The 22,485-nt window shown below is 41.5% G+C and overlaps 2 protein-coding genes across 2 annotated transcripts in view; both read right to left on the bottom strand.

Moving 5' to 3' along the window:
* Window positions 1–3,623, bottom strand: part of TTC13 (tetratricopeptide repeat domain 13) — a 60,127-nt gene extending 56,504 nt beyond the window's left edge. Inside the window, exon 1 of the mRNA XM_039568001.1 lies at window positions 3,059–3,623. The gene's annotated coding sequence lies outside the window, so the exon portion shown is untranslated. The remainder of the gene's footprint in view (window positions 1–3,058) is intronic.
* Window positions 3,624–10,791: 7,168 nt separating this feature from the next.
* On the bottom strand, window positions 10,792–16,984 carry FAM89A (family with sequence similarity 89 member A). Its single transcript, XM_039568004.1, has 2 exons — window positions 16,689–16,984; window positions 10,792–12,788 (listed from the first exon to the last, which is right to left on the bottom strand). The coding sequence occupies exons 1-2, from the start codon at window positions 16,941–16,943 to the stop codon at window positions 12,630–12,632; spliced, it is 414 nt and encodes a 137-aa protein (XP_039423938.1). The 5' UTR covers window positions 16,944–16,984; the 3' UTR covers window positions 10,792–12,629.
* Between the last annotated feature and the right edge of the window lie 5,501 nt (window positions 16,985–22,485).

Genomic DNA, 22,485 nt, shown 5'->3' with positions numbered 1-22,485 from the left:
AACAAAAGCAGGTGTGGTACAGGTTCTCAGTCTTCCGAGGCATCATTAGTAGTGTGGGGCATTCAGCATTGTTCGGTGTTAAAGCTACTCATGTACCAGAACTAACATGACAAATACACTACTATTTCATAAATCTACGGGGAGCTTAAGGACACCCTCTGGGTGGGGGCAGGTGTGTGCATTTTTTATGCTTTTGAAAAGGTGTTCATATGGTGCTTCAGAGAGAACCAAGACTGTTTTAAGGTTCTGCCTGTTTAAAACCATCACATCTCTCTTCCTTTTACTCCTTTTTGTCTTTTGAACTCATCTTTTTTCCATAAACTTTTTGTAATGAAACAGTTACCCGTGCTGGAAGATGGATGGCAAATAGCTAGCCCTTTCTATATATCATCGTTGCTTCATTAACTTATAGGAAAAGACTTATTTGAGTTTAAAATACACCAGCCTGCAAGGGAACCTATAGAAACTCTTTGAGTTTTGCTTGGAATCAGAAGGGGTATCGTGGCCTATGGAGCAAATTCAGAATGCTGTTGCATAAAATGCACAGAAGAACCAGGGGTGTTATTGAGACTTGGATTGAGCAATGGTTTAGTGATTGCACAGTGGGAGCTGGGAACTTAAGCTGGGTCCACAGGTCATGTAACAAGTATTTAGAAATTAGTGTATGCAGAATTGGAGAATTACAGTAAAAGCTAAGGAGGGTTAAAAGAGAAGGTAGGAGTCTGGCAGACTTCTACAAAGTTGACAATAAAAATATGTAAGAAAATATGCAGTATAGATGTTTATGTTATGTATAGATGTTATGTATCATTAAGCAAATAGAAAAACATCCTATTCCCAAGTTTACAAATGATGAACATGAAAGAAGAGTCATATTTAGTGTAGACATTTTTGTAATAGTCTAAGTGACAACATGACATATCAAAAGATGTCGTCCAAGCAGTAAAGTTTATGGGTTTCCCTAGAAAAGGTACCAGTAACCTCATTACTTCAATGGTTTGCACTACAGCCTTGCAAATACACTTTTACAAAGCAGAATTTCCAATTGTGCAGCCTTAGAATTAGTCACTGAATAGGAAGAGCTGTGCAACAGCAGAGCTTCTCCCTTCATTCTGCATTAGTGTGTGCTGCATTAGGCTTCACTGGTGCAGGCAAGGGCTACTGTGCTTGTGACCTCCTGCACATACAGACAAGGGAGCCCTTTCTTCCACACAAGTCCCATCTCAGAGGCATATAAGCTGCCATTTGTTACCCCAGTCTTCACCAAACTGAAAGTAAAGTAGGACATCTGCACTGGAAAACTATTAGCTGATTTCTCATAAAACAAGCAGGCCCTTGTTTCTCAGGGGCTTGCCTGCTTTTGCATTCCTTGAGCCCTCCCCAGCGGGGTGGTGTTAAGCACTGCAGTGCCATCTGGAGCTGATAAGGAAACCACTATTGATTTCAAAACTGGAAGGAACACACAGACACTCTTACACACATGTTCTTTGACCAATTTTTGTTTTTTAAAATCACAAATTCAAGCTTTTAAAAAATGAACATCCATCTTCAGTTTGGAGAAATGTGAGAATGAAATTAGTGGTGAAAAATAGGTCACAAAATACTTGTTTTGGTGACTCGGTATCAAAGTCAATTCAAGATACAAACCATGGATGCTATAAAATACAAATTATTTCAGGACGACATCTCTTTAAAACCTAAGCAGTCCTACAAGCTGGGATTATTCTGAGTCTTGTTGAGCTCTTCAAAAATTCACGTGGCAAAAGAGAGAATGAATGCATTCCTCCACTGCTAAAAATCAACAGGATTTTTGTTGCTGAATTAATCTGAAACTCAGGTTTCTGCAGTTAAAATTTGCAGGAAGCTGTATATAACAAGATTCCCATTTTGTCTCCTGCCTCTTAGCTGTTCTGACCTTCTTATTCTTTCCAGTAATGCTTACTGTATTACTGAGGTAGCAAGAAAGAAGATATGAACATAAGGAGCTTCATAAAATCTTTTTCCTAAACATGATCTGCTGTCCTAAATTTGTAAAGCTTTTTTTGAGCTCTGTATAGACAAATGACAGGTCTGCAAAGCAACTAGGAAATACTGCTAATGATGTTTTAATTGCTATTCATTAGAATAATATATATTGTTTGGGTTTTTTCCCCTGGGTAAAAATGTGCTTTAAATTCCTTTACATAGAAGCGTAAGAGTGTGAACCTAACAGTTTTTACATGTGCTGGCTGCTGCTGGAATAAATCCAGATGATCCCCTTGATTTCTTACAATCTCTAATTGTAGTTCTGAGGACATTTTTAGGCAAAAGAACTGTTGTCCATAAGCTGCACAGAAGTGCATGACTCTCTGAGCACAGGACTGGGGACCTGAATTAAGACCTGAATCCTAATCCTGGCTCTAAGACCAACCAGTACTGTGACCTTGAGCAAGTCATATGTGTGGCTTCATAAAATGATTGTATCTCCACCATCATAGGATTTGGGGGAGGATTAATTTGTTCATGTCTGCTTAGAAAGATGAAAAGCATTAAGTCCTTTCAGCTGCAGGTTGTTAGGAGTCAGTCAACACTGAATGTCAGATATGAAACAGACGTGCCAGGAGCCAGAGAATGTGAATATTAAAGGTGACATGTTTAAAGTCTTTGTTGTACTAAGGGAAGCTTTAATTCTGACCCTCGCTGGCATGCGGTTCTGTAATGTACACATCTGAAGGCTTCTAGGGGTATATACAGCAAATCACTAATCCCTTATTATGATTTTGAAGTTATTGCAGCTGTTGTGTGCCAAAATAAATCTGAAATTAGTTGAAAAACTTGGAGCAAAGGGAACTGGCACATTAGCTGATCTTACTTTCAGCTGTCTAAAAGAAAAAATAAGGTACTTAATATTTAACACTTTGAGACTTTGAGGTAGAAAGCACTGGTACGTTTTGCAGAAAAATATTTCTTAAAAAAATATTACAAACCATTGGTAATTTTCAGTAAACAAATTCAATAACATTTCATAGATTTAAACAAGAAAACAAAACCTCAACAACATAGAAGCACTTCTACTCACCTTGCACTCCTTCCTCAGAGCTGCTTATTCACTCTGTAAGCATCTGTGGGTGTTACCTTTATAATGATTCCCTGCCAGGGAAGCTGCAGCCCATCTGATGCTGTCATACATGCATCACTCCTTAACTTTGATCCTTTCTTTGGTCTCTCACTCCACTTCCAGAATAAAGCTTTGGTTCTAACCTTCAAAGCCACATATGTATCATGTCTTGGCTACAGTAGAGATAGTCTCTCTCAGTAGGACTACAGCGTTCTTTTGATCACTGAAAATCAAAAGCCAACAGAAGTGTAATAATAACTAGGAAGAAAGCATTTCCCATTGAGAACATCCACTGGATAATAACATGCCACATACCAGCACCAGAAAAAATGGCTTGGATTTTGCAGGATAGGGACTAAAAGTGAATGTATCACATTGAGCATACGCCTTATAAATTCGTCCAAAGCAGGAATCTGTTTCCCTCTAAGGACATTTCTCCTACTTAGTAGTGTGAAAATGGCAGATGGATTGCACAGCAAGGAAAGCACAGTCCATCTCTTACTCATTTTGTCCTGGGAGAGAGCAAAGTGGAAATCAAACACTGATGATTAATGAAGAATTTTTTCAGGAATGGTGGACCTTATTTGAACCCTTTTCTTTAGAGATGAAATTAACTTTGCTGTAGATGAACACAATAGCAGGTACTCATTTCCTTACACAACCACATGACAAGACTTAGTTTATACTAAAATTCTCATCTTTTCAAATGTATTTTGCACTTCTTTAAGTGGATTTCTCCCAAAAATAGTTTCCTGCTCAACTGAATTGTGCAATTTATGTAAATGATGTGTGTGTGTGTGTGTGTGTGTGTAGATGGAAGGAAAGGGAAGGTCAGTCCTGTTCTTATAGCCTGTGCATTTCTGCCTTATCTATGTATAACGTTGTGCAGCTTCTGTCTGTTTAAAGGTCCCACACTGAAAGAAAAGGCCACCAGTGAGAAAGGCACCTTCTTCCCACAGTAGTTTGATTATTCTGCAACAGAACAGATTGTATCAGTTTAAAAAAAAAAAGTCACGTCCCTGATAAAAGAGCATCAGAAGCATGTAGAGATCATGTCTCCCTTCCCTCATTGTTACTCAGCTACTTTCATGTAACAAAATGCCAGCATGGTGATTCTAATCTAATTCAGCTGCACAAGCACTTTGACTGAAAGTTCAGAGAGGTGTTTTTAATCCTCCCAACACGTCCCAATAGAGATGGCAAAACAGGAAGCCCTCGTGCACAGATCCTTCCCCACTACAATGGCAGGGTGGAAGGTGCCATCTGTCATTTCATGCCATTATATTGGAAAGTGCTGTCTTCTCTAAACTCCTTGCAGCAGCTGCTCCTGAAGGCTCAGCTCTTTGTCCTGAGCAAGCAGCTGCCTCTGCCACCCCCTTGGGAACAGTTTTGTTTTCACAGAATCAGACAGGGCTAGAAGTGATCTCAGAGGTCATCACATCCTTCCGCCAGCCACTTGGATGGACAGGCATTCCTGACAGATGTTCTCCCTGGCAGGCAGATATTCTGGCTCTCAGAAACCAAACCTAAGCTGCCTTTCCTGAATTAAGAGACCTATCAGCTCCTACTGCATGTAGTGACAGTTTGATGCCTGGTTGTTTTTCAACTACGACCATTTATTCAAGCAATATGATTTTGTGAAAATACACGATTTTACTTGAGGAATCCATGGTGAAGATGGTGACTTGGTCTTTTAGAAAGTTTCTGTCCTCCACTTTTATTCTCCTGGTTGTATGCTTCCTATTCCCTCCTACCCCCTGCTTAGCCTTGCTAAGCCAGCGACACAGAAATCCATCAGACGAATTCCTTGGCTGCAGGACCACAAAGCATTAAATATTTCATTTTAAATGAACAAGGCAGCCTGCACATCTCAGATCTACTACAGACTTTTTGTAAGGACATAGGCACTGGGTAACACACCATTAAGCTGAAACAAAAATACAATCAGTGCCTACAAATGAAAGTATTTAACTCAGAGAATGAGAGAATGGACATGATGCATTGAGATCTCTGTTTCTGGAGAATAAATGCATCCATACAAACTCCCTCCTAATTTGCAAAATAAATTGTAGTGTAAATTTTCATTAGGAGGCACACTTTAGCAGATGCTTATACAAATAAACATCTGTGGTAATAACGAGGTATGCTTGGCTTCTCTAACACTGAATGATGTATTCTGCCCATACACACCTGCATTGAAAGCACAGAAAAGAGTATTATTCTCTATGAGAAGAAGGGACATTGAAAGCCTAGAACAGTCCTACATTTGAAACAGAAAGGACTTTTTGAATGACTGGCTAGTGATAAGTGAAAAAAAAGTCCTATTGTGTAAACACACAAAGCACTGGAGACAAGACAAACCTATTTACATATGAGAACTCAGAACTCAAGCAAATCCTGTAAGAAAGGACATGAGACAGGATAAAAGAAATGCATAAAACAGAATTCCTTCTTCCCCACAGAGATTACTGAAAATTTCTACTTCTCTCATTTATCCATAAGGGTTAATACTGTATGCAAGCAACTGTGCAATGACAGTCTCCAAAATACACTAGAACTCTGTTCATAAATGTCTTTCCTCTTCTAAAAATGCACTCAAATTACACATTGAATAACTGCTATATATTCCATTCTCTCTACAGCTTATATGTATGATGCAAGGTATTTAAGGAAAGGCTTCTCCAACTTGAGCATCATGATGAAGTATCAGTCAGAAAGAGCAAGGGTATTTTGCAGATGCAAGTCAAGATCATGTATGATTTGTACAATACTAACAGAAGAAACAGGAATAGCAAGACCCTTGGAAAGAATATAGACATGCTGTGTTCGTACAGGACAAAAACCAAATGGTAACAGAGCTTTGATACTCTAATGCTATGAGAAATTAATTTTCTCTCTTTTGATATACTATTTTTTTTCAGCTGATTCTGATAAAATGTCCTTCCCCTACACCAAACTATTTTAATATTTCAGTCGTTTACCTTTTGTGCAATGTAGCATATAAAAAGTAATTTTATTCCACAATCAAACAGCCTTTGATGTTGCTTAGGAATAATGAAACAGGTTAAAATGTGGTTCCATTTAAGATTGTACCTGTTCAAAACTTCGCTTGTTAGCACACCTCTGCATGCAATGTTTGAATTTTCCTATGTCCATGAGGGCTTTCAGTACAAATAATTAGTGCTTTGTTAAAATCAAGATTCAGGTAACCAAATAATGTAAAGGGTTAAGAGAAAAAAACCCAACAAAATGTACTGTCCCTGTCATCCAGGTGCTTTTGTAACTGAAGTAACGACCTTATTACACTGCCTTCTTGTAAATGATTTAAAACGTTCTGCTGTTTGACGAGTCAGAAGAGTTTAAAAAAGAGCTGGTAGGGCTCAGACAGGCAACTTTATTGTTTGTGACAGCGCCTGGTATCTTGAGCCAAAAGGAGCTCACAAGCCCTTACTCATGTGTCTAGCCAGGTAATCACAAGGACGTTTCTGACCTGTGGAAGAAATGCTTGTGATTTCTGAAAGTGAGTAGTTAGCACTGCGAGGAGGATTGAACTGCTAACATGAATTTAAGGCAGTGGTTTGACATAGAACTGAACTCTCAGTGCACTAACAATTCCAAACAGTCTGCTTCGGCCACTAAATTTTAACAATCCATTATTTGCATAGGATTTCTTCTCTCATATTAAACTGAGGAATTCTGAAAGATTACATTCTCTTGAAGACATTTTCTTAATAAAGTCTTAGCACAAGTGCATTTAAAATCTGTAGCAAAAGTCCAGAGAAGAGCCAAAAATAGTCACAAGTCTGTGTATTTCAGTAGCAGATGGCTTTGTCTTTTTAAATTGCATACCAACCTTATCTGAAAAATGTAAATTCTACTGTTAAAAGCACATTCCTCTGAAATCAGATGTGGGCTTCATTACTTAGGGCTGGTTGCTTCCACATTCATTTAATTAAGTTTTGGGAATAGAAAAGATAAAACAGAGTGGGCCAAAAAACTAAGGGAAAGAGACTTTTGCAGTGAATATTTATCCCCTCCAAAGTTCCTCTGTCATTTAAAATCAAATAGCCAAACTCACTTCTGAGTGAGTCATCTGAGTGAGAACCCCTTGTTAATCCTCTTCATTTCTTACAAGGTGCAATTGCCCCACAAGCTGCAGGTGCCAGTCCAGCACACATCCAGCCTCACCTAGGCTTTAATCCTTAGAGCTCATCTGGGTTTTGTGGGGCCATCTCTGCTCTTCCAGACCACCTCAGCTCAGGAGGGTTTGTCCCTTGGCACAGATCCCCCAGGCTCTTTGAGCCATGGCAGAACCTAGCCCTCACAGCAGACCCTGGCTGTTTGTAAAGCTACCTGCAGAGTTGCAGTTGCCAGGATCATAGGATAGGCAGTTAAGAGGCTTTACCACATTGGGAGCTTGGAAACTCACAGAAAATGTTAAAAGCAATAGAAGATGACTTTGCAAATAAGATAAATCTTTTAACTACTTTGCTAAGGAAACAAACAAGTTATTTCCTTAGGTAATGCAGTGTTGTCTAGAGTTAAATGCAGTAACTTCAGATAAACCAAAGATAATGGATGGAAAAATGTACTTCTGAGGAGTTGTTTTCTGAGAAAATGCATGTAGTATATGAAAAAAGTATGAACCTCAAACTGCAGTGGTAATATATCCTCCACAGGTAGGCATCACAAAAACACAGTAAATTCTTTCAAAGTGACTGAAGGTCGCAGAGCAGTACATTGGAGAAAAGACCTGTTGTTAGGGCTCCCTTTGGCATGTACCTGATTAATCCTTCCATTTCACATTCCTCCCCAGCGGTCAGCTGAACAGCACAGTGGGAGAATTAGTTTTCTACCCTAAGAGCAATCTAATTCCTCAGGGCAAATGGACGGCTTTAGCTAGGCAGCTAAATAAAGTCAAATAAAACACGTTCTTTCCAGTTGAGCAAAAGCGCATACCTGCAACAAATGACTGTCACTTTAAAAATACATGACAAATAGCATAACCCCAGCATCTAAAATGGGTCAAAAAAGGACATGAAAAATCCCCCAAGGTGTCAGCAGCAGAACTAATCAATCATGGGATTTTAAAGAACTCATGTTCCAGGACCTCAGCATCTCCTTCCCAACTGTGCAAAGCTCCCACATCCAGGAACTGTAACATTCCTCCCCACCGCTCTTCCCTTCCAGCATCCCATTGAGTCCTGAAGGCAGCACCTGGGGTGATCCCGGGGCCCCCTGTTGTATCTGCAGTTTTCATCCTCGTTCTCTAGAAGATGTGCTAAGACTCTCCTCCTTCCCAGACGCCCCAGTGGCACCCAGCACTGTGGTGCCCTGGCTACTGCAGAGCTGCCAGACGGCATGTGACCACCCGGCTTTTGCCTTCTGGCAGCCGGGTGATCAAACACCAGCCAAAAGGGGAATCTTACCTGTGATCCTGTCCAAGAAAGGAGCAGTAAGTCTCTCTCTTCCTCCAGCTCCAAATTTTTACAAGGCTTCTAAAAACAGAGCAACTCTACAGCTTCTGTCCTATCAGACCTAGTTTACAGCAAACAGACAGAGAAAATGCCAGGACAGATTTACTGCATAAGCTTTGTTTCCTTAGGATGAAGGCTAAAAATGTGACACAAAACCTTAGGCTTGTAAATAAGTACTAAGTGGATCAATTATAAAGACTGGGGGGCTTTGCTACTCTCTTCATTGCATTTAAAATTTTGCAAACTGTCTTATTTACTAGAAATTGTAAACATAATTTTTAAAAAGTCAACTTATTTTAAATGTCACAAAATTATTTGGCTACCTATGATTAGGAACTAAGTTAATTACAAATACTATCACAATTTTTGCATAATTCTTCTCCTAGTCTTCCAATTTCATGACTACACCAAATATTGTACTGAAGTCTCAACTTTTAGCAAGCACCTAAACGATGCATAAACTGAGTGCAATTTTGCCCCACCTTTACTGGAAAGCTCTCTTTGAAGCAACATTCATGCTTTTTACAAGTTATTCTTATGATTGCCTATTGCATTTCAGTGCATTAAAGCAGTACCTTTGAGTAGTACATTTGTAGAGTGTTATTTGAATATCTCCTGTATCTTAGTATTTAGCTATTCCACAGTCTTGGAAATAAAAGACACCAAGCAGCAATTCTGGTTTTAGGAAAAGATGCCTGCTTTGAAGTCCATCCCCACTAAAGTCAATAGCACTGACAGTAACTTTACCAGGAGCTGAAGCTGAACCTAAATGCTCATCTGTTACATTTGCCATGGTATCAGCCACCCATTACTTTTTGACACCCACTTTCTCCAGAGTGGAGCACTCCTTCCAGACTCTTCTCGTTTTGTAGACTAAGGCAATTGCCAGGGGACTAAAGTGTAACGTAATTATGACAGTATGACTCTGCAGTTGTCATAGCAATGGAATGAGGCTGATATGCTGTTGAAGTAAAAATAAAACTTTGAGTACAGCTAGTGGAGACCTAACAATTATTTCTAACTGCTTTACCACATTTATAGGCCCTTTGGAGAAAGGCCAGTGAAGAGTTACCCAGAGCAGATTGCCTTCTGAACTGCTGTACTCAGAGCTCTCCATCTCTGGGGCAGCAGGAGCCTGACTGTTCTTTTTCCTTGTAAACCTGTCTTTTCCTGGGCCTGCTCATTATTGGGTGTGCTATGTGGGACTGGGAAAGTTCTGCAGTGTTCACTGGGTAGAGAAGTGTCCAAGAGTTTCTTTCATTATATCCTTAAAAGGTACCCTTAAAAACTCACATGTTAAGATGAGCTGGGGTTATGGAATCAAAATGGAAAGCTGTGTTGGGATGTGGTTTGGACCACGGGTAGGAAGCTTTTGTAGTAACGTGACTCCATTCCGTCATGTGCACACCGAACTTGGACTTGAAGCTGCCTGTAGCAATTACTCAATATTTAAGCTACACTTTCCCACCAAGCACCTCTCTTCCAGAGCAATTTCCCTGCTTTGTGCTGCTATAATGTGGTGAAGAGGTACAACTCACAACTGCAACACCAGACATAGACATCAGCCTCTGGAGCAACTGCTTACTGACTTAAAAACAAGTTTCTTCTTTTTACAACCTTCATCTGGCTAGCCAGCCCTCATGGCATTTGAGTTTTCCTTAGGAATATAGACTATAACTTCTCTCCCATGCAAGATGGTGTTATTAAAAGGGACAAGGTGCTGAAAACTTAGCAAGTCCTTATAATCCATCCTATTTTTCAGTCCAGATGTCGTGGAGTGATGTTTTAAGACTTTTATGCTTCCCTTGGTACAGGGAATACCAAATATTCCATGTTGCCCAAATCACGAGCATGATGAGAAACATAAATCATATCACTTTTTAATTTTTTTAAGAGAAAATACTGTGAATTTTGCTCAAGTCCATTCTCACCACTGCAACTATTAAGGAATGACACTCTAAAGATCTGTAAACCAGAATCATTAATTTTAGTAGTAGAAACAGGATTTTCTCCTGAATTTAAAAACAAGTAAAATCCAATTAAGACAGAAAAGCAGTAAATTCCATTCCAAACAGAGGTAGGTAGAACCTTTTCCACTGTAATTTAAAAATTGCTTGCTTCAGGTGATAACTAGTCCTAGTTTTCTTATGGGAGGGTTGGGAAGGGGGGTGGGGTTTGTATTCACTGAAAAAGTAAAATACACACAACATTAAAAAGTTATGCTAAACATCATGCTTTTTATTTTGGGGGAAAGAGCAAGAAAATAGCAGTACTTCAACAGACTAGAAAAAGCCTCATGTAAATACCAAAAGCACAGCAAATTATACTAAAAGCTGATACATTCTTAAGTCAAAGCATAAAGTTGCATGTAAATATGTGTGTGTATATATATTTATACATGTATACACACATAGGCACACAACTTTTAAATACAGATGTAGCTATCTGGATTATCTGTGTTTTCCTTATCATTCAGTTTAGTTTTGGGTGAGTGAAGCAATTAGACCAGAACTAACATTAAAAAAATACCCAACCATTGCCACAGACTAGATTAAGAACTATACACATACACAATTACAGCACAGTCTTTACTCTTGTGGCCTTTGAATTCCACTAAAACAAGCCTGTTTTAGAGGGAATGCATCCTGGAAGTCTCTTGGCTTTTATCACTGCAACATCCTAGCCTTTGCTAAAAACAGAGGAGCTACCCCAGAATGTGATCTCCAATTCTTCCTGCAAACTGCATGCATGCCAGACATGAACCATGCAAAAACCCTTTGAGGTTTAAGCCCTTAATTATTACCTTGTGTCAAGATTCAGGCACTGTGCTTTACAGCAATCTTCAGAATTAAATTTAAGAAACAAAAATCACATTGAGAGTTCATTTTACTTAAAACAGAGAAGGGTGAAGACTCAGATAGTTGGCAACTCTCAGCTGATTAAGCATTACATGTACACACTGCGAATTAATAAAAAGTTAACCAAGTGCTTTAGTAAGTTCTGAAAACAAAAATAAGTTATATTTCAAAGAACAAGTTAGTATAAAAAGTTTTAACATATGCAAAGTATGTGCTCAAAATACTTATTTCGCATTTTTAAAAAGAGCTGTCATCTACCTTGCAGCAACAAAGTTCACCCAGTATAAAATATTGCAATTTGTCCCATTGTGTCATATGAGAGGTTTCCTTATTCATATGATCAAGAACACTTGCACAAGAGTTCATGTTATTCCAAGCCACATAGTGGCAGACAGACTACGTTTGAAAATGTGCTTTTACTATGCAGTGCAGTAAAAGCTAAGCAAACCATTTCAGAGTAGCGTTTAGCAGGTCAAAGAGCTACATCAATGCAAGAAATCCAGAGAAGAGTATAAAAGTTAATGCCAAGTGGCAGTACCAAGAAAGTGAATTAGATCAACAGAAAAAAAAAAACCCTGCTGGTAACATTCACTATCACATGTACAGCTTGCAAGCTAGGAATAAATTAGCTTCGGGAGAAAAAAAAAAAATTAACTGTGTAAACAATTCACCCAGTACAAAACTGGATGCAGCCGGTAAGAGCAGAACTAGCTTAGTAGTGCTGAGGATGTGCGTGCATCCAGATGCCTGTTCAAAATGCATTTATCAATGCCACTGACTCCCCCAAAAATCACCTATAGCTATTTAACACCACAGCGGAGGCTTCCCTCCCCCCTTATGAAGTTATTACAACTCAGGAAGTCGCTGCTGTCTTCTACGATTAAAATTCCAGTTATAAGCTACCAATGTTTGTAAGATGAAAACACCCACCTTGCAAATTAAATTGAAAACTCTTGTCAAGCATGTCTGAGGACTCTTCAAAAATTAAAGTACAGCACTTTACTCAAGTGGTATTTGCATGAGTAACTTGTACTGACAGCCTGTTAAAATAAGAGAATTTAACACAACTCGGGGTAGCTGGGTGTTCCTCCTCAGGAAGAGGGATCCATACAAATTCCAGTTGTTCTTGTTGAGGTGTGTTACAGGGAGAGAAGGATGAAAGAACTTCAGTCAGCCTCAAGAGGAATCTTCCTGCTTCTAGAAGTATTCCTCCTCTTCATCAAAAAATCCGTTCTCCAGGGCATACGAGCAGTCTGCGTTAGAGTCAGCTTGGCAGGCACCTTTGTATTCTTGAATGGATTCGTACAGGGAGTAGAGCTGACACAGCAATGACATATCCAGCTGCCGAAGGCCAACCTGAAGGGGGAACAATTCAATCATTACTGCAATTGCCTTTTTATGGCTGTATAATGCTGTATATCTTTTGTTGCTAAACAAGAGGTTCGAGCTTCTTTCCACCTTGAACAGTTATGAAATATGAAAGTAAAATTCATTTTCTAAGGTGGCAGACGCCCCACGGGATAAACTGGACAAAAGAACAAGGAACAATGTGATGCAATAGTGCAGAACAAATGCAAAGTGTTCTTCAAAATGTTGTATTACAACGCCGTGCTTGACTTTAATAAGCAGTTCACTCCTATCGGAACCATGGCAGATAAATTCATAAAGTCTGTATTCCTCACTATGCAAGGGAGATATTTTTCTAGAAATACTGTGTGTCTTTCACACATCTTTCTCTCACAGCATCACAGGCGCTCTGTTTTTCTTTAAAATGGCCTGGAGTAGAAGTTTTAAATGGGACTCTGGTTTTTCCACTTCCCAGCTGAGTAGTTCTACTCTGATTTTCTTTTCTATATTGACATACATAGGCATCTGACAAACCCACGTAAGTCTCGCACAATACAGCATGCTACTTTCAGGCAGCAAAACTAAACAGAAGTGACACAAGCACATATGACATATCTTGCAAATCTTCAGACTATTTTCATGTGCCACTCAAGCATAGGCTTGATTATAATTAAGCACCTAATATTTTGGTCCTTAAGCTTCTCAAATATTAGTTCCAGAGCTAATTACAGATCTGGAGAACCATTAAAAAAAGGCTACCTTGTGGTCTGCATCTTTATGTCAGGTACAAAGCCAGTATGTTGCACAGCAAAGTGAAATAAAGCTATTCATTTAACTCAATTCAGCCTCCCTCTCTGGCAACGAAATAGAGAGTTCACTTGACATTGTCACCTATCCAAGTCAGATCAAATTAAAACCACTACCCAAATAGAGATTTTAGAGAAACAGCCATTTTGGCCTTATTTTTCAAGGAAGTGTTAAGCCGACAGGCTGTTCCTAGTGAGCCTCAGTTTCATCAAATAAAAGTTTTTGCCACAACCTCATGTCAAGAGGAAATAAATAAATAAACAAATAACGTTAGCAGCCTGTACTGCAACCTGAACACCAGGCTGTATTTTACTCAGAATGAGAACTCTTACCTCAAAAATCTCTCCTTATGCTTCTAAATTCTCAGGACAATACACTCAGCACACAAGAAAACCACAAGAAGCTAGCATGATGATCTTACTTCGACATTGCTGAACTATCCTACCAGCAGCTCTTTCTGAAGGTGAGAAGAGGAGAAAAAAAAAAATCATACACCACAATGCCATTGAGAAAAAGAGGGTATGACATCTTCCAGGAACACCACAAATTCCTTGGTGTAATCATGAAGCCAAAACATGATGTCCTGCACAGGCTAAAGAAGATTTTAGGACAAGTGATGGGACACTGTGCTAGCTGCCAGGACATTACTGGTAAGTCTTTCCACCACCTCAGATCTATGCTACTTTTCATACCCATCTTCCTTTATAACCTAGACAAACTGCTCACCTCAGGTAAGAAAGGATGCTGTGAAGCTGGACCTAACACTATGACATACAAACATGAGACCCACCTGGCAGACCTGAATGAGAGCCAAATGTTTGAGGGACAAGACTGCAGTTCAGAACTGTTCAAAAAGCAATCAGGAGTGAGGTGAGCCAAAAAAAGTCAACCTGGAGACAGGTGACCTTTGTCTCCAAAGGAAGGTGGGACCATTTTCACCAGCAGCTCTCCTGTTTCAGTTCCATTAAGAATTTCAGCACTTTCTGTGAAGTTCAATTCTACTGACTGCCAAGCACAAACTTTAAGGGAAAAATTGCTTTGCAGAATTAACATAACAGTCTTAAAACCAAATGGTTATGTTTACTATCTTATTTTTCTATTGCTGCCACTAGTATCAAACTATCAAACAAGAAGCCTACTGTGAAAAATGCAGCCTCTTCAAAACTTTCATGTATGATCCCTGAGGTAGGAAAAGCCTGAAGAAATGTCCAACCCTGATAGCATTAGCACAGTTTTTAATGCCAGCCAAGCTGCATTTGACTCTTGATAAGGCAACCTATGGCACACAGTTCCATGCAATCAACTCTGTTCTTCACAATCATAGCTCTGAAATGACCTCTCCGTTCCTCCCTCCCTCTCCAAAGCATCCAAGTCCATCCCTTTCTCAGCTTTAAAAGCTTACATACACAGTACCTTGCTTGACCCTGCAGGGAAAGATGGTGCTGTGCATTTCTTCCTCACTCACTATGGAAAATTTAAAGCCAACCCATTACTCAATGAAAATTGTATCTTTGCTGCAAAAAGAGTGTTCAATATCAGTAATAAAGTGCTTTTATCTTCTTGATGAAAGGCAGCCTTTTAGTACACAAGAGTCTCTCTAATTTGTACAGGCCACAAAAAAGTACATCTGGAACCAAGGAGCCTGTTGCTTGAAAGTCTTTGATGTGTTTAGAAGTATCTTTTTCTTCAGAAATACTTTATCAAATTATCATCAAGGATAGCAAGAGTATTAAAGGAAAGTTTAAAAGGGAAGTCTAGTTATCAAATAACTTTGAGAAGTATCTCATTTGATTTCCCATTAGGAAAGAAATAGATTAGACTTGTTTAATGAATTACCTTTGCTTTTTTGGAAAAGCTTAAGACTAAGACCATATGTCCTTGTTTCCCTTCACAGCATTGCAGAAGAAAGCCCCGGCAGTCGATAGACCCATCCTTCCTGAGCTTTAGTGCAAACTGGCAATTCTAATACACAGTTTTAAGAATTATCTCTAACTGTTGAAACACTGGTGGCAGACTAAGATTTCAGCACACTCCCATCCTTCTAAATCCACCTTTCAAAAAAGCTTCTTGTCCTCAAGCACCTTTTTAGTTTTAAAAAACCAGTCTTGAACCAGGCAGATTTTCAGCAATATCATATTTTATATGCTTCATAGAGTTTTTAGAGTTGGAAGAGACCTCTGGAGGTCATCCAGTCCAACCCTCCCGCCAAGGCAAGGTGGGGTCACCTCAAGCAGGTGACACCAGAACACCTCCAGGTGGGTTTGAACGTCTCTAGACAGGCAGACTCCACGAGCTCTCTGGGCAGCCTGTTCCAGTGCTCTGCCACCCTCAACATAAAGAAGTTCTTCCTCTTGTTGCGGTGGAACTGCTTGTGTTTTAGTTTATGGCCATTGCACCTCATCCTGTTGCTGGGCACCACCAAAAAGAGTCAGACACCATCCTCTTGACACTCACCTCTGAGATGTTTATATACATTAATGAGATTCCCTCTTCTCTAGACTAAACAGGCCCATCCCCCGCAGCCTCTCTTCATAAGAAAGATGCTCCAGCCCCCTAATTATCTTTGTGGCTCTCCGCTGGACCCTCTCCAGCAGCTCCTTGTCTTTCTTGTACTGATTCTTCAGAATCCTCAGCACGTAAGGCTTAGGCTATTATTAGTCATTACAGCTGCAGCTTGCACCAGCAAAGCACCAACACCCAATTAGTATTTAATCAAAAGGTGCGCCAGGTCGCCCGGAAGAATTTCGCTGTAATAACGCTGTGCTACAGGATCAAAACAGAGTCCTGTAGAAAACTACGCCTAATCACAGCCACTTGGGCTGCACGAATCATACCGACACTGGGGGTATTTTTTAACACCAGCCTTTCAGCTGGGTGCCGGGTTCCGGTGGGGGCCGCAGGGCGCGGTAAGCGGCTCCCCATCCGCACCCGGAGCAGTCCCGCCACCCCCAGCCCCGCTCCCGCCGCCGGTACCGGCAGCCAGGCCGGGTTACAGGGGCTGCACCGGCCCGGGGGGCCGGTCTGGCCCCGGGGAGGCGGCGGTGCCCCGCCGCCACTCGCCACGTCCGCCGCCCCCGCCGAGCCCCAGCCCGCCCCGCTCACCATCTCCTTGCGGAGCAGGGCCAGCGCCGCGTCCAGGTTGGGAGGCTTGGGCGGGCGCGGCGAGCCCCGGCCGCCGCCGCTCAGCTCGTCTTGGATGCGGGACTTCTGCGCGTAGAGCCGCTCCAGGTCCCGCCAGCGCCCGCCCTGGCCGCTGCCGCCGCCCGAGGATGAGGAGTTCAGCAACCCGCTCAGGCTCTTGGGCAGCGGCGGCAACCCCGCGCCGCCGCCGGGCCCCAGCAGCCCCGGCCCGCTCATGCTGCAGCCGCGGCCACCGACGGAAGGAGCCGCCTCGGCCCCGCCGCGGGAGGCGCCGCCCGGAGCCCGCCCCGCCTCCGGGCCGGGCGGGGGCGGGGGAGCCGCGCGGGGCCGGCGGAGGGAAGGGAGGGAGCGGAGCGGAGCGGCGGAGGGGCCGCCCCGCAGGTGCCCCGAGTCAGAGCTGGGGCCGCGCCGCGGCCGCTTTGTCTGAGCCGAGGCGAGTCCCTGCGGGCGCGGCCTCAGCCTGTGTCCCGCAGGAACACCCCCGCGGCAGCGCACTGCCCCCGGGCAGGGGGAGGCAGAAGGGCCCTGCGGCAACGGGGCTGAGGGAGGGATGAAGCGCAGTGAAAGCAAGCATGAAAGCAGATTAACTGCTAGAGGCGGAGGGTGACCGGTTCTTCTGTGGCGATGGTGTTACATCAGTCGCCTGATAACACGCGACACTGCTCTTCCTTTCCATCAAGATGTTTCTTTCTGCCCTGGTTTGGGCGGGGATAGATGTCTTCTCAGGAGCTAGTACAGTGCTGTGGTTTTGATTCAGAATGAGAATAATGTTGATTACATACTGATGCTTTGATTTTTGCTGAGTCGTGTTTATCTTAAGGACTTTTTTTGTCCCTGTGTGTCTGTCTCATGCTCCACCGGGGAAAAGGTACACAAAAGAAACTGGGAGGGAGCATAGCTGTGACAGGTGACCCCAACTGGCCAAGGGATATTCATCTTTTTTATTCGTACTTCGTTTTCAATTATTAAACCGGTCTTATTTCAGCCTACAAGTTTTACTTCTGATTCTCCTTCTCATTCCACTGGGGTAGCGGGAGGGCGGGGGGAGGAGGGCTGAGAGAGCAGCTGTCGTGTTTAATTTCCAGCCGGGCTTAATCCATGACACTTTCACATCCCCACAGCCAAGTTTTGTACCAAAAGTGTTTTATCGCCAAGCATTGCAACTACGCAAACCTAGGTCTATCTGCTCTTTGAGTCAAATTTCTCAATTTGTTAGCTCGCTGTCTGTCTCCCAGCTTTATTCACAGAGTGGGTTATTGCTCTGCTTTATAGAAATGCCCAGGTGCTTTCCTGAGAAGACTGTGGAGAGGGAGCCATTCTCAGGACGGGGGATGTGGCACAGGAATCCCCAAAACTGCAAGCGCAGCCACAGTTCTGGTACCACTGCAATACAACCTCAATGTGCCAACGCTGATTTTGTGCCTTTTATGTTTCCCGCCTTTCTCCTTGACGTGTTTGCATCTCTGGAGTCTCTTGAAAAAAAATATTAGGGCAGTTTTGGGTTATTCAAAATCCAAACCAAAGCAGGGTATAAAATTGGAGCTCTGGGCATATACTGCCATTGCAAAGCCAGATTGTTTTAGAGATGCATTCCTATTCCCATGACCCTGCTTTGTTTGTGGGGTTTTCTCTTCAAGAAATACCCAGATATGGTGATTTTGAGTTAAGCCTCTACATACTTTCAGTTTTGTTCCCAGACTTGCATGGCTTTTTCATGGTTTAAATGTCATCAGATCCTGTGGCAATTGTTTGCAAACTGCTTACAGTGGAGGAAGCTTTTGCCAATCTTTGTTCATGTTTACATGCCACTTTAGGGCTTGATTTGTCAGACAACCTGATGTGCTTTTTCATGCTTTTTGCACTGGAGAATATTCCCCCCCCCCCCCCGTTAGGCATGATGCTACTTCTGCCCAGGTTGACTGTGAAAAATAAAATTGTGCTGATAGCTTTTATGAAACTAAACGCATTTTAAACCATCCTTATTGTAGAGTAAAAGTGTCAACAAACCCCTCATCCTTCCAGGCCAAGGGTGGAAAAGCAAAGGTGACTGCAAAAGCATAGTTTTGGTTTGCTAAAGAAGTACACACTGTACTGTTGTCCTGCTTATTAGCAAATACATTTATTTGTTCTCCTCCCACCATCCCCCCCTTTTTCTCCCAGATGACAGCTATTTGGAAAAGCTTGTGTTATTTTATCTAGACTCCCTTATCTTATTTTTTTTTCAGTTTGCCTGATCTCATTAAATTCTGAGTGCATTTTCTTCACACTTGGGTCCTTTAGTCACCTTGTTGCCATGTTTACCACCGTAAAGATCTTTATGCCGTTTTACTGCTCACCTTTGTAATCTGAAAAATAATAAAAAAAAAATAATTTGGGGGGTTTCCAGTGCCTCTTCTCTCAACTGGCAACCTTATCTAGCCTTCATTCATACTAAATTTATGACTATCCTTGAAAATCTAAATCTACTGCTTTATTTATTCTGACCCAGTTATAACATGGTGATAATGGAAGCTGGAGTCTTTTGCAGTTATGTCTTTTGGTAATGAAGCAAGCTTTTGTTAGCTCTACAGACTTTTTGGTCTTTGTTGGTTCCCAGAATTGAGCTACAGAAACATGTTACTTGTCAAAACTGATCTTTGCTAAGGATGTTACCTCAAAAAACCCCACATTAAAAATACATGTTGCTAGATCATAAAGAATTAGGAAATTCCAGAAGAGTGGTATCCCATACCATCGCCTTACAGAAATGCATTACAGCATAGTTTTAATTTACATGTTCATATGTGATGTTTTACTTTTCCTAATTCATTAGGAGGATACACAATGCCTGTGTATCATTTGTGCATCATTTACTAACAATCCTCTTTTCAAATGTGGTGATCTATATACATTATAGCATACCTTGAACTGATACATCAAGACTGTCCCCTACAGCCTTTTCTCTGATGCTTTCTCCTCTAATAACCGAGTTATCTACAGATGTTAATGGAATTCCTCATAATGACAGCCCTGTGTGAGAAGGTAGTATTGTTATCCACACTGGAACAAGGACACAGTGAGCTGAAGGGAGGTTGTGGTAAAAAACATCAACTAATTTTAAGTGCCTGGTTTGTGCTTCCTAGGAATGATTTTCCACCCAACAGAACTGACAAAAGGACATGTGCTTCTGCTTCAAGCTACCCTGCACAGAGCAGCGCCTTTGCTTAACGCTACCTTTATAAGAAATTTAAAGTAATACTCCAGAGTTTGCAGCAAAGAGGCATGTGTCACATTTTGTCAGCTGTGCATCAGGGATATCTTAAAACTTGCTAAACAATATGCACCAGAGTCAGTCTCCTTTTTGTATTGGGAAGATGCCTCTCATTGGGTGAGCTTGCAGTCAGAATTACTTGTCAAGGACCGGTCAGGATCCAGATATCACAAACTGGGCATAAGCAAGACAAATTAATAATTAGTTACACATGCTTTACTCTTCCATTTGCCCCTGTAGTTAAAGTGCCTGAACACAGTGTGTTTCTCATGAGGCCTGTGGCTTTTATCACTGATGTGGAGGAACGGAGATCAGACTGTTCTGTGGTGCTTTGGGAATGATGTGAAACTCAGCCACAGGCGGAAGAGAATTTAGAATATTCTGGGTATAATTGGAACCTGATATATGGTGCCATATAGTGGTACATCCAAACAGAAATTAGATTTTCAGCTAAAGATCATTCAATTCTTATGCATCATTTTTCATCAGTTTTAAATAAAAATGGTCCTAATTTTGACACTTTTTTCCAGGTATATTTTTTTATTCCTGCCTAAAAGGTGAAACCCCAAGTGTATTCTAACACATATTACAGGGGCTTCTAGCTTGGTCCCTAGAAAAGTGGTGTCCTTAGATCTAGAGCAGACATCCTCCTATTTAAGCTACCTGAGTAAACAGGAGCAACAGAAGGCTCTTACCTTTTTTATAGGTCTGCTACCTCGTAGATACCCAAGAAAGACTCTTCAGCCTTTGCAGGGTTCAGAACAAAGTGCTAGAAACACAAATACGGAGGTTTGGGGATCCAGGCTCCAGTTTAAAGCTTTTGATGAAACGTATTCTTGTGGCTGTAAACCCTTGTACACACCACTTGCTCTCTCAGCCTGCTGCTGTTGCCCTTGTTGTTGGTTTTTCACCAGATCCTGTCCTTGTCCTGGCATAGCCCCTGTTCCAAAGCAATGTCCCCTAGCTGTGGTCTCCAATGCCGTAGTTCCTATCCCTGTCTTTTCTTGCTTCAGCTGTCACACATGGATGCTCGATCTGCGTGTCTCTGGAGAGGAATCCTGGACAAAGAAATCCCTGGCCCTTTATAACCTCACAGTCTGTGCACCAGATCTTCACGGGGCCTGCACCTCTGGGTCCATTGGCAATTTATGGGGTCTGCCAACACCTCATTGAAGTCCTTCTCCATGCCCACGTGGGCAGTTCTTATCTTACAGCTTGGGCCAGCCTTGAGGCTCTCCAGGGTCTCACTCCTTATCTGAAGATAACCAGTCTTTGTTTATCCTCTGTTTAGCCATTCATGTTAACAAACAGAGTTCATTTAGAGTTCACCTATGCTAATTTTTGAGCAGGACCCACTCATGCTAAGCAAGTTACAGTTAAACTTATACCTACACATTAATTTCTAATATTCTATAAGTAAACTTATTTTATTCCTCAGCACTCTTGCTGCTGCCTTCTTCAGCTTCTCTTCCATATCTGATGCTACTCTTTAGCCTGCTGCAATGAAGTCAGAGTGCTAATTCTTCCTTTTTTGTGGAGGACCAAAAAACCAAAAATCTAAAATTTGACAACAGGAGAAAGAATGTGTCTAGGGCATGGGACGTAGGTATGACAGAAAGGTGGTTAGGACTGGGCAAAGCAAGGGCAATATATTCAGCAGGAATCAGAGGTTACACGGAGTGACTGATCTGTAAAGATCTTACAGTGTGTGTTGGTAACTGTTTCATCACTGATGGCAACTCCCAGCCAGAAATAATGCATATGCAGGGTTTTGTTTTTCTTGCAGGGTTTGGTTTTTTGTTGTTGGTTTGGTTTGGTTTGGTTTGGTTTTTTTAAGCGGCAGCAGCTCAAAGCAGAGCTCCCCTCTCCTTTTCACAATGAGGATGGTATGGATTTTTGAACTAATTTATGCCCATCAGTTAAAGCAGTGAGAAGCAGTATGGAATCTGAAGAGCATGTGCATGTGGCAAATAGGCAGTTACATTTCTGCAATGATGAGTGGTCTAATTCCTCTCTCTCACTGTATTTTTTTACACTGCTGTCAGTTCCAAGCGCTGCTGTTTTGTGTTATGAAGGGGGAAAAAAGACTCAAAGTCTGTACTTTCATATCAAAAATTCTGATTCAGGATTATAGGAAGGATCATGCTAAGGAGAAATAAGGATTGGATCTGAAAGTAAAGTTGATGGGACCTCCAGGTGAGGTAACCGCCTGTTTTCCTGATGATTCCAAAACATGGTTTGTTCATATCTCTGTTTAACCTTAGATCAAACTATAAATCTTCTCCACAGTACATCACTCAGTGCACTGCAACATTGGTTTTAAAATCTCCTTATCCTGTCCTCTCACCTTATTAAATTAGGTGTAGTGGTATCAGTCTTTTTTTTCCCCCTCCCTTTCCAGCCTCATAGATTCTTCCCCATTATGTGAACTCTAGAAAAAAAGGATTGTAATTTAGACCACACCAAATTCATGATCCTATAATGTATCATTGTTTTCAGGATTTCTGT

This window comes from Corvus cornix, chromosome 3, assembly GCF_000738735.6.
Source record: "Corvus cornix cornix isolate S_Up_H32 chromosome 3, ASM73873v5, whole genome shotgun sequence".
NCBI classification, from domain to species: Eukaryota; Metazoa; Chordata; class Aves; order Passeriformes; family Corvidae; genus Corvus; species Corvus cornix.
This window is presented reverse-complemented; position numbering and strand designations above follow the sequence as displayed.

Bases quoted from the DNA above. Each gene is read 5' to 3' on its own strand.
- FAM89A (XM_039568004.1), bottom strand. From the start codon at position 16,943: ATGAGCGGGCCGGGGCTGCTGGGGCCCGGCGGCGGCGCGGGGTTGCCG. The intron at 12,789-16,688 runs GTGAGCGGGGCG...TTCCCCCTTCAG, and splicing joins CCCTGCTCCGCAAGGAGATG to GTTGGCCTTCGGCAGCTGGA.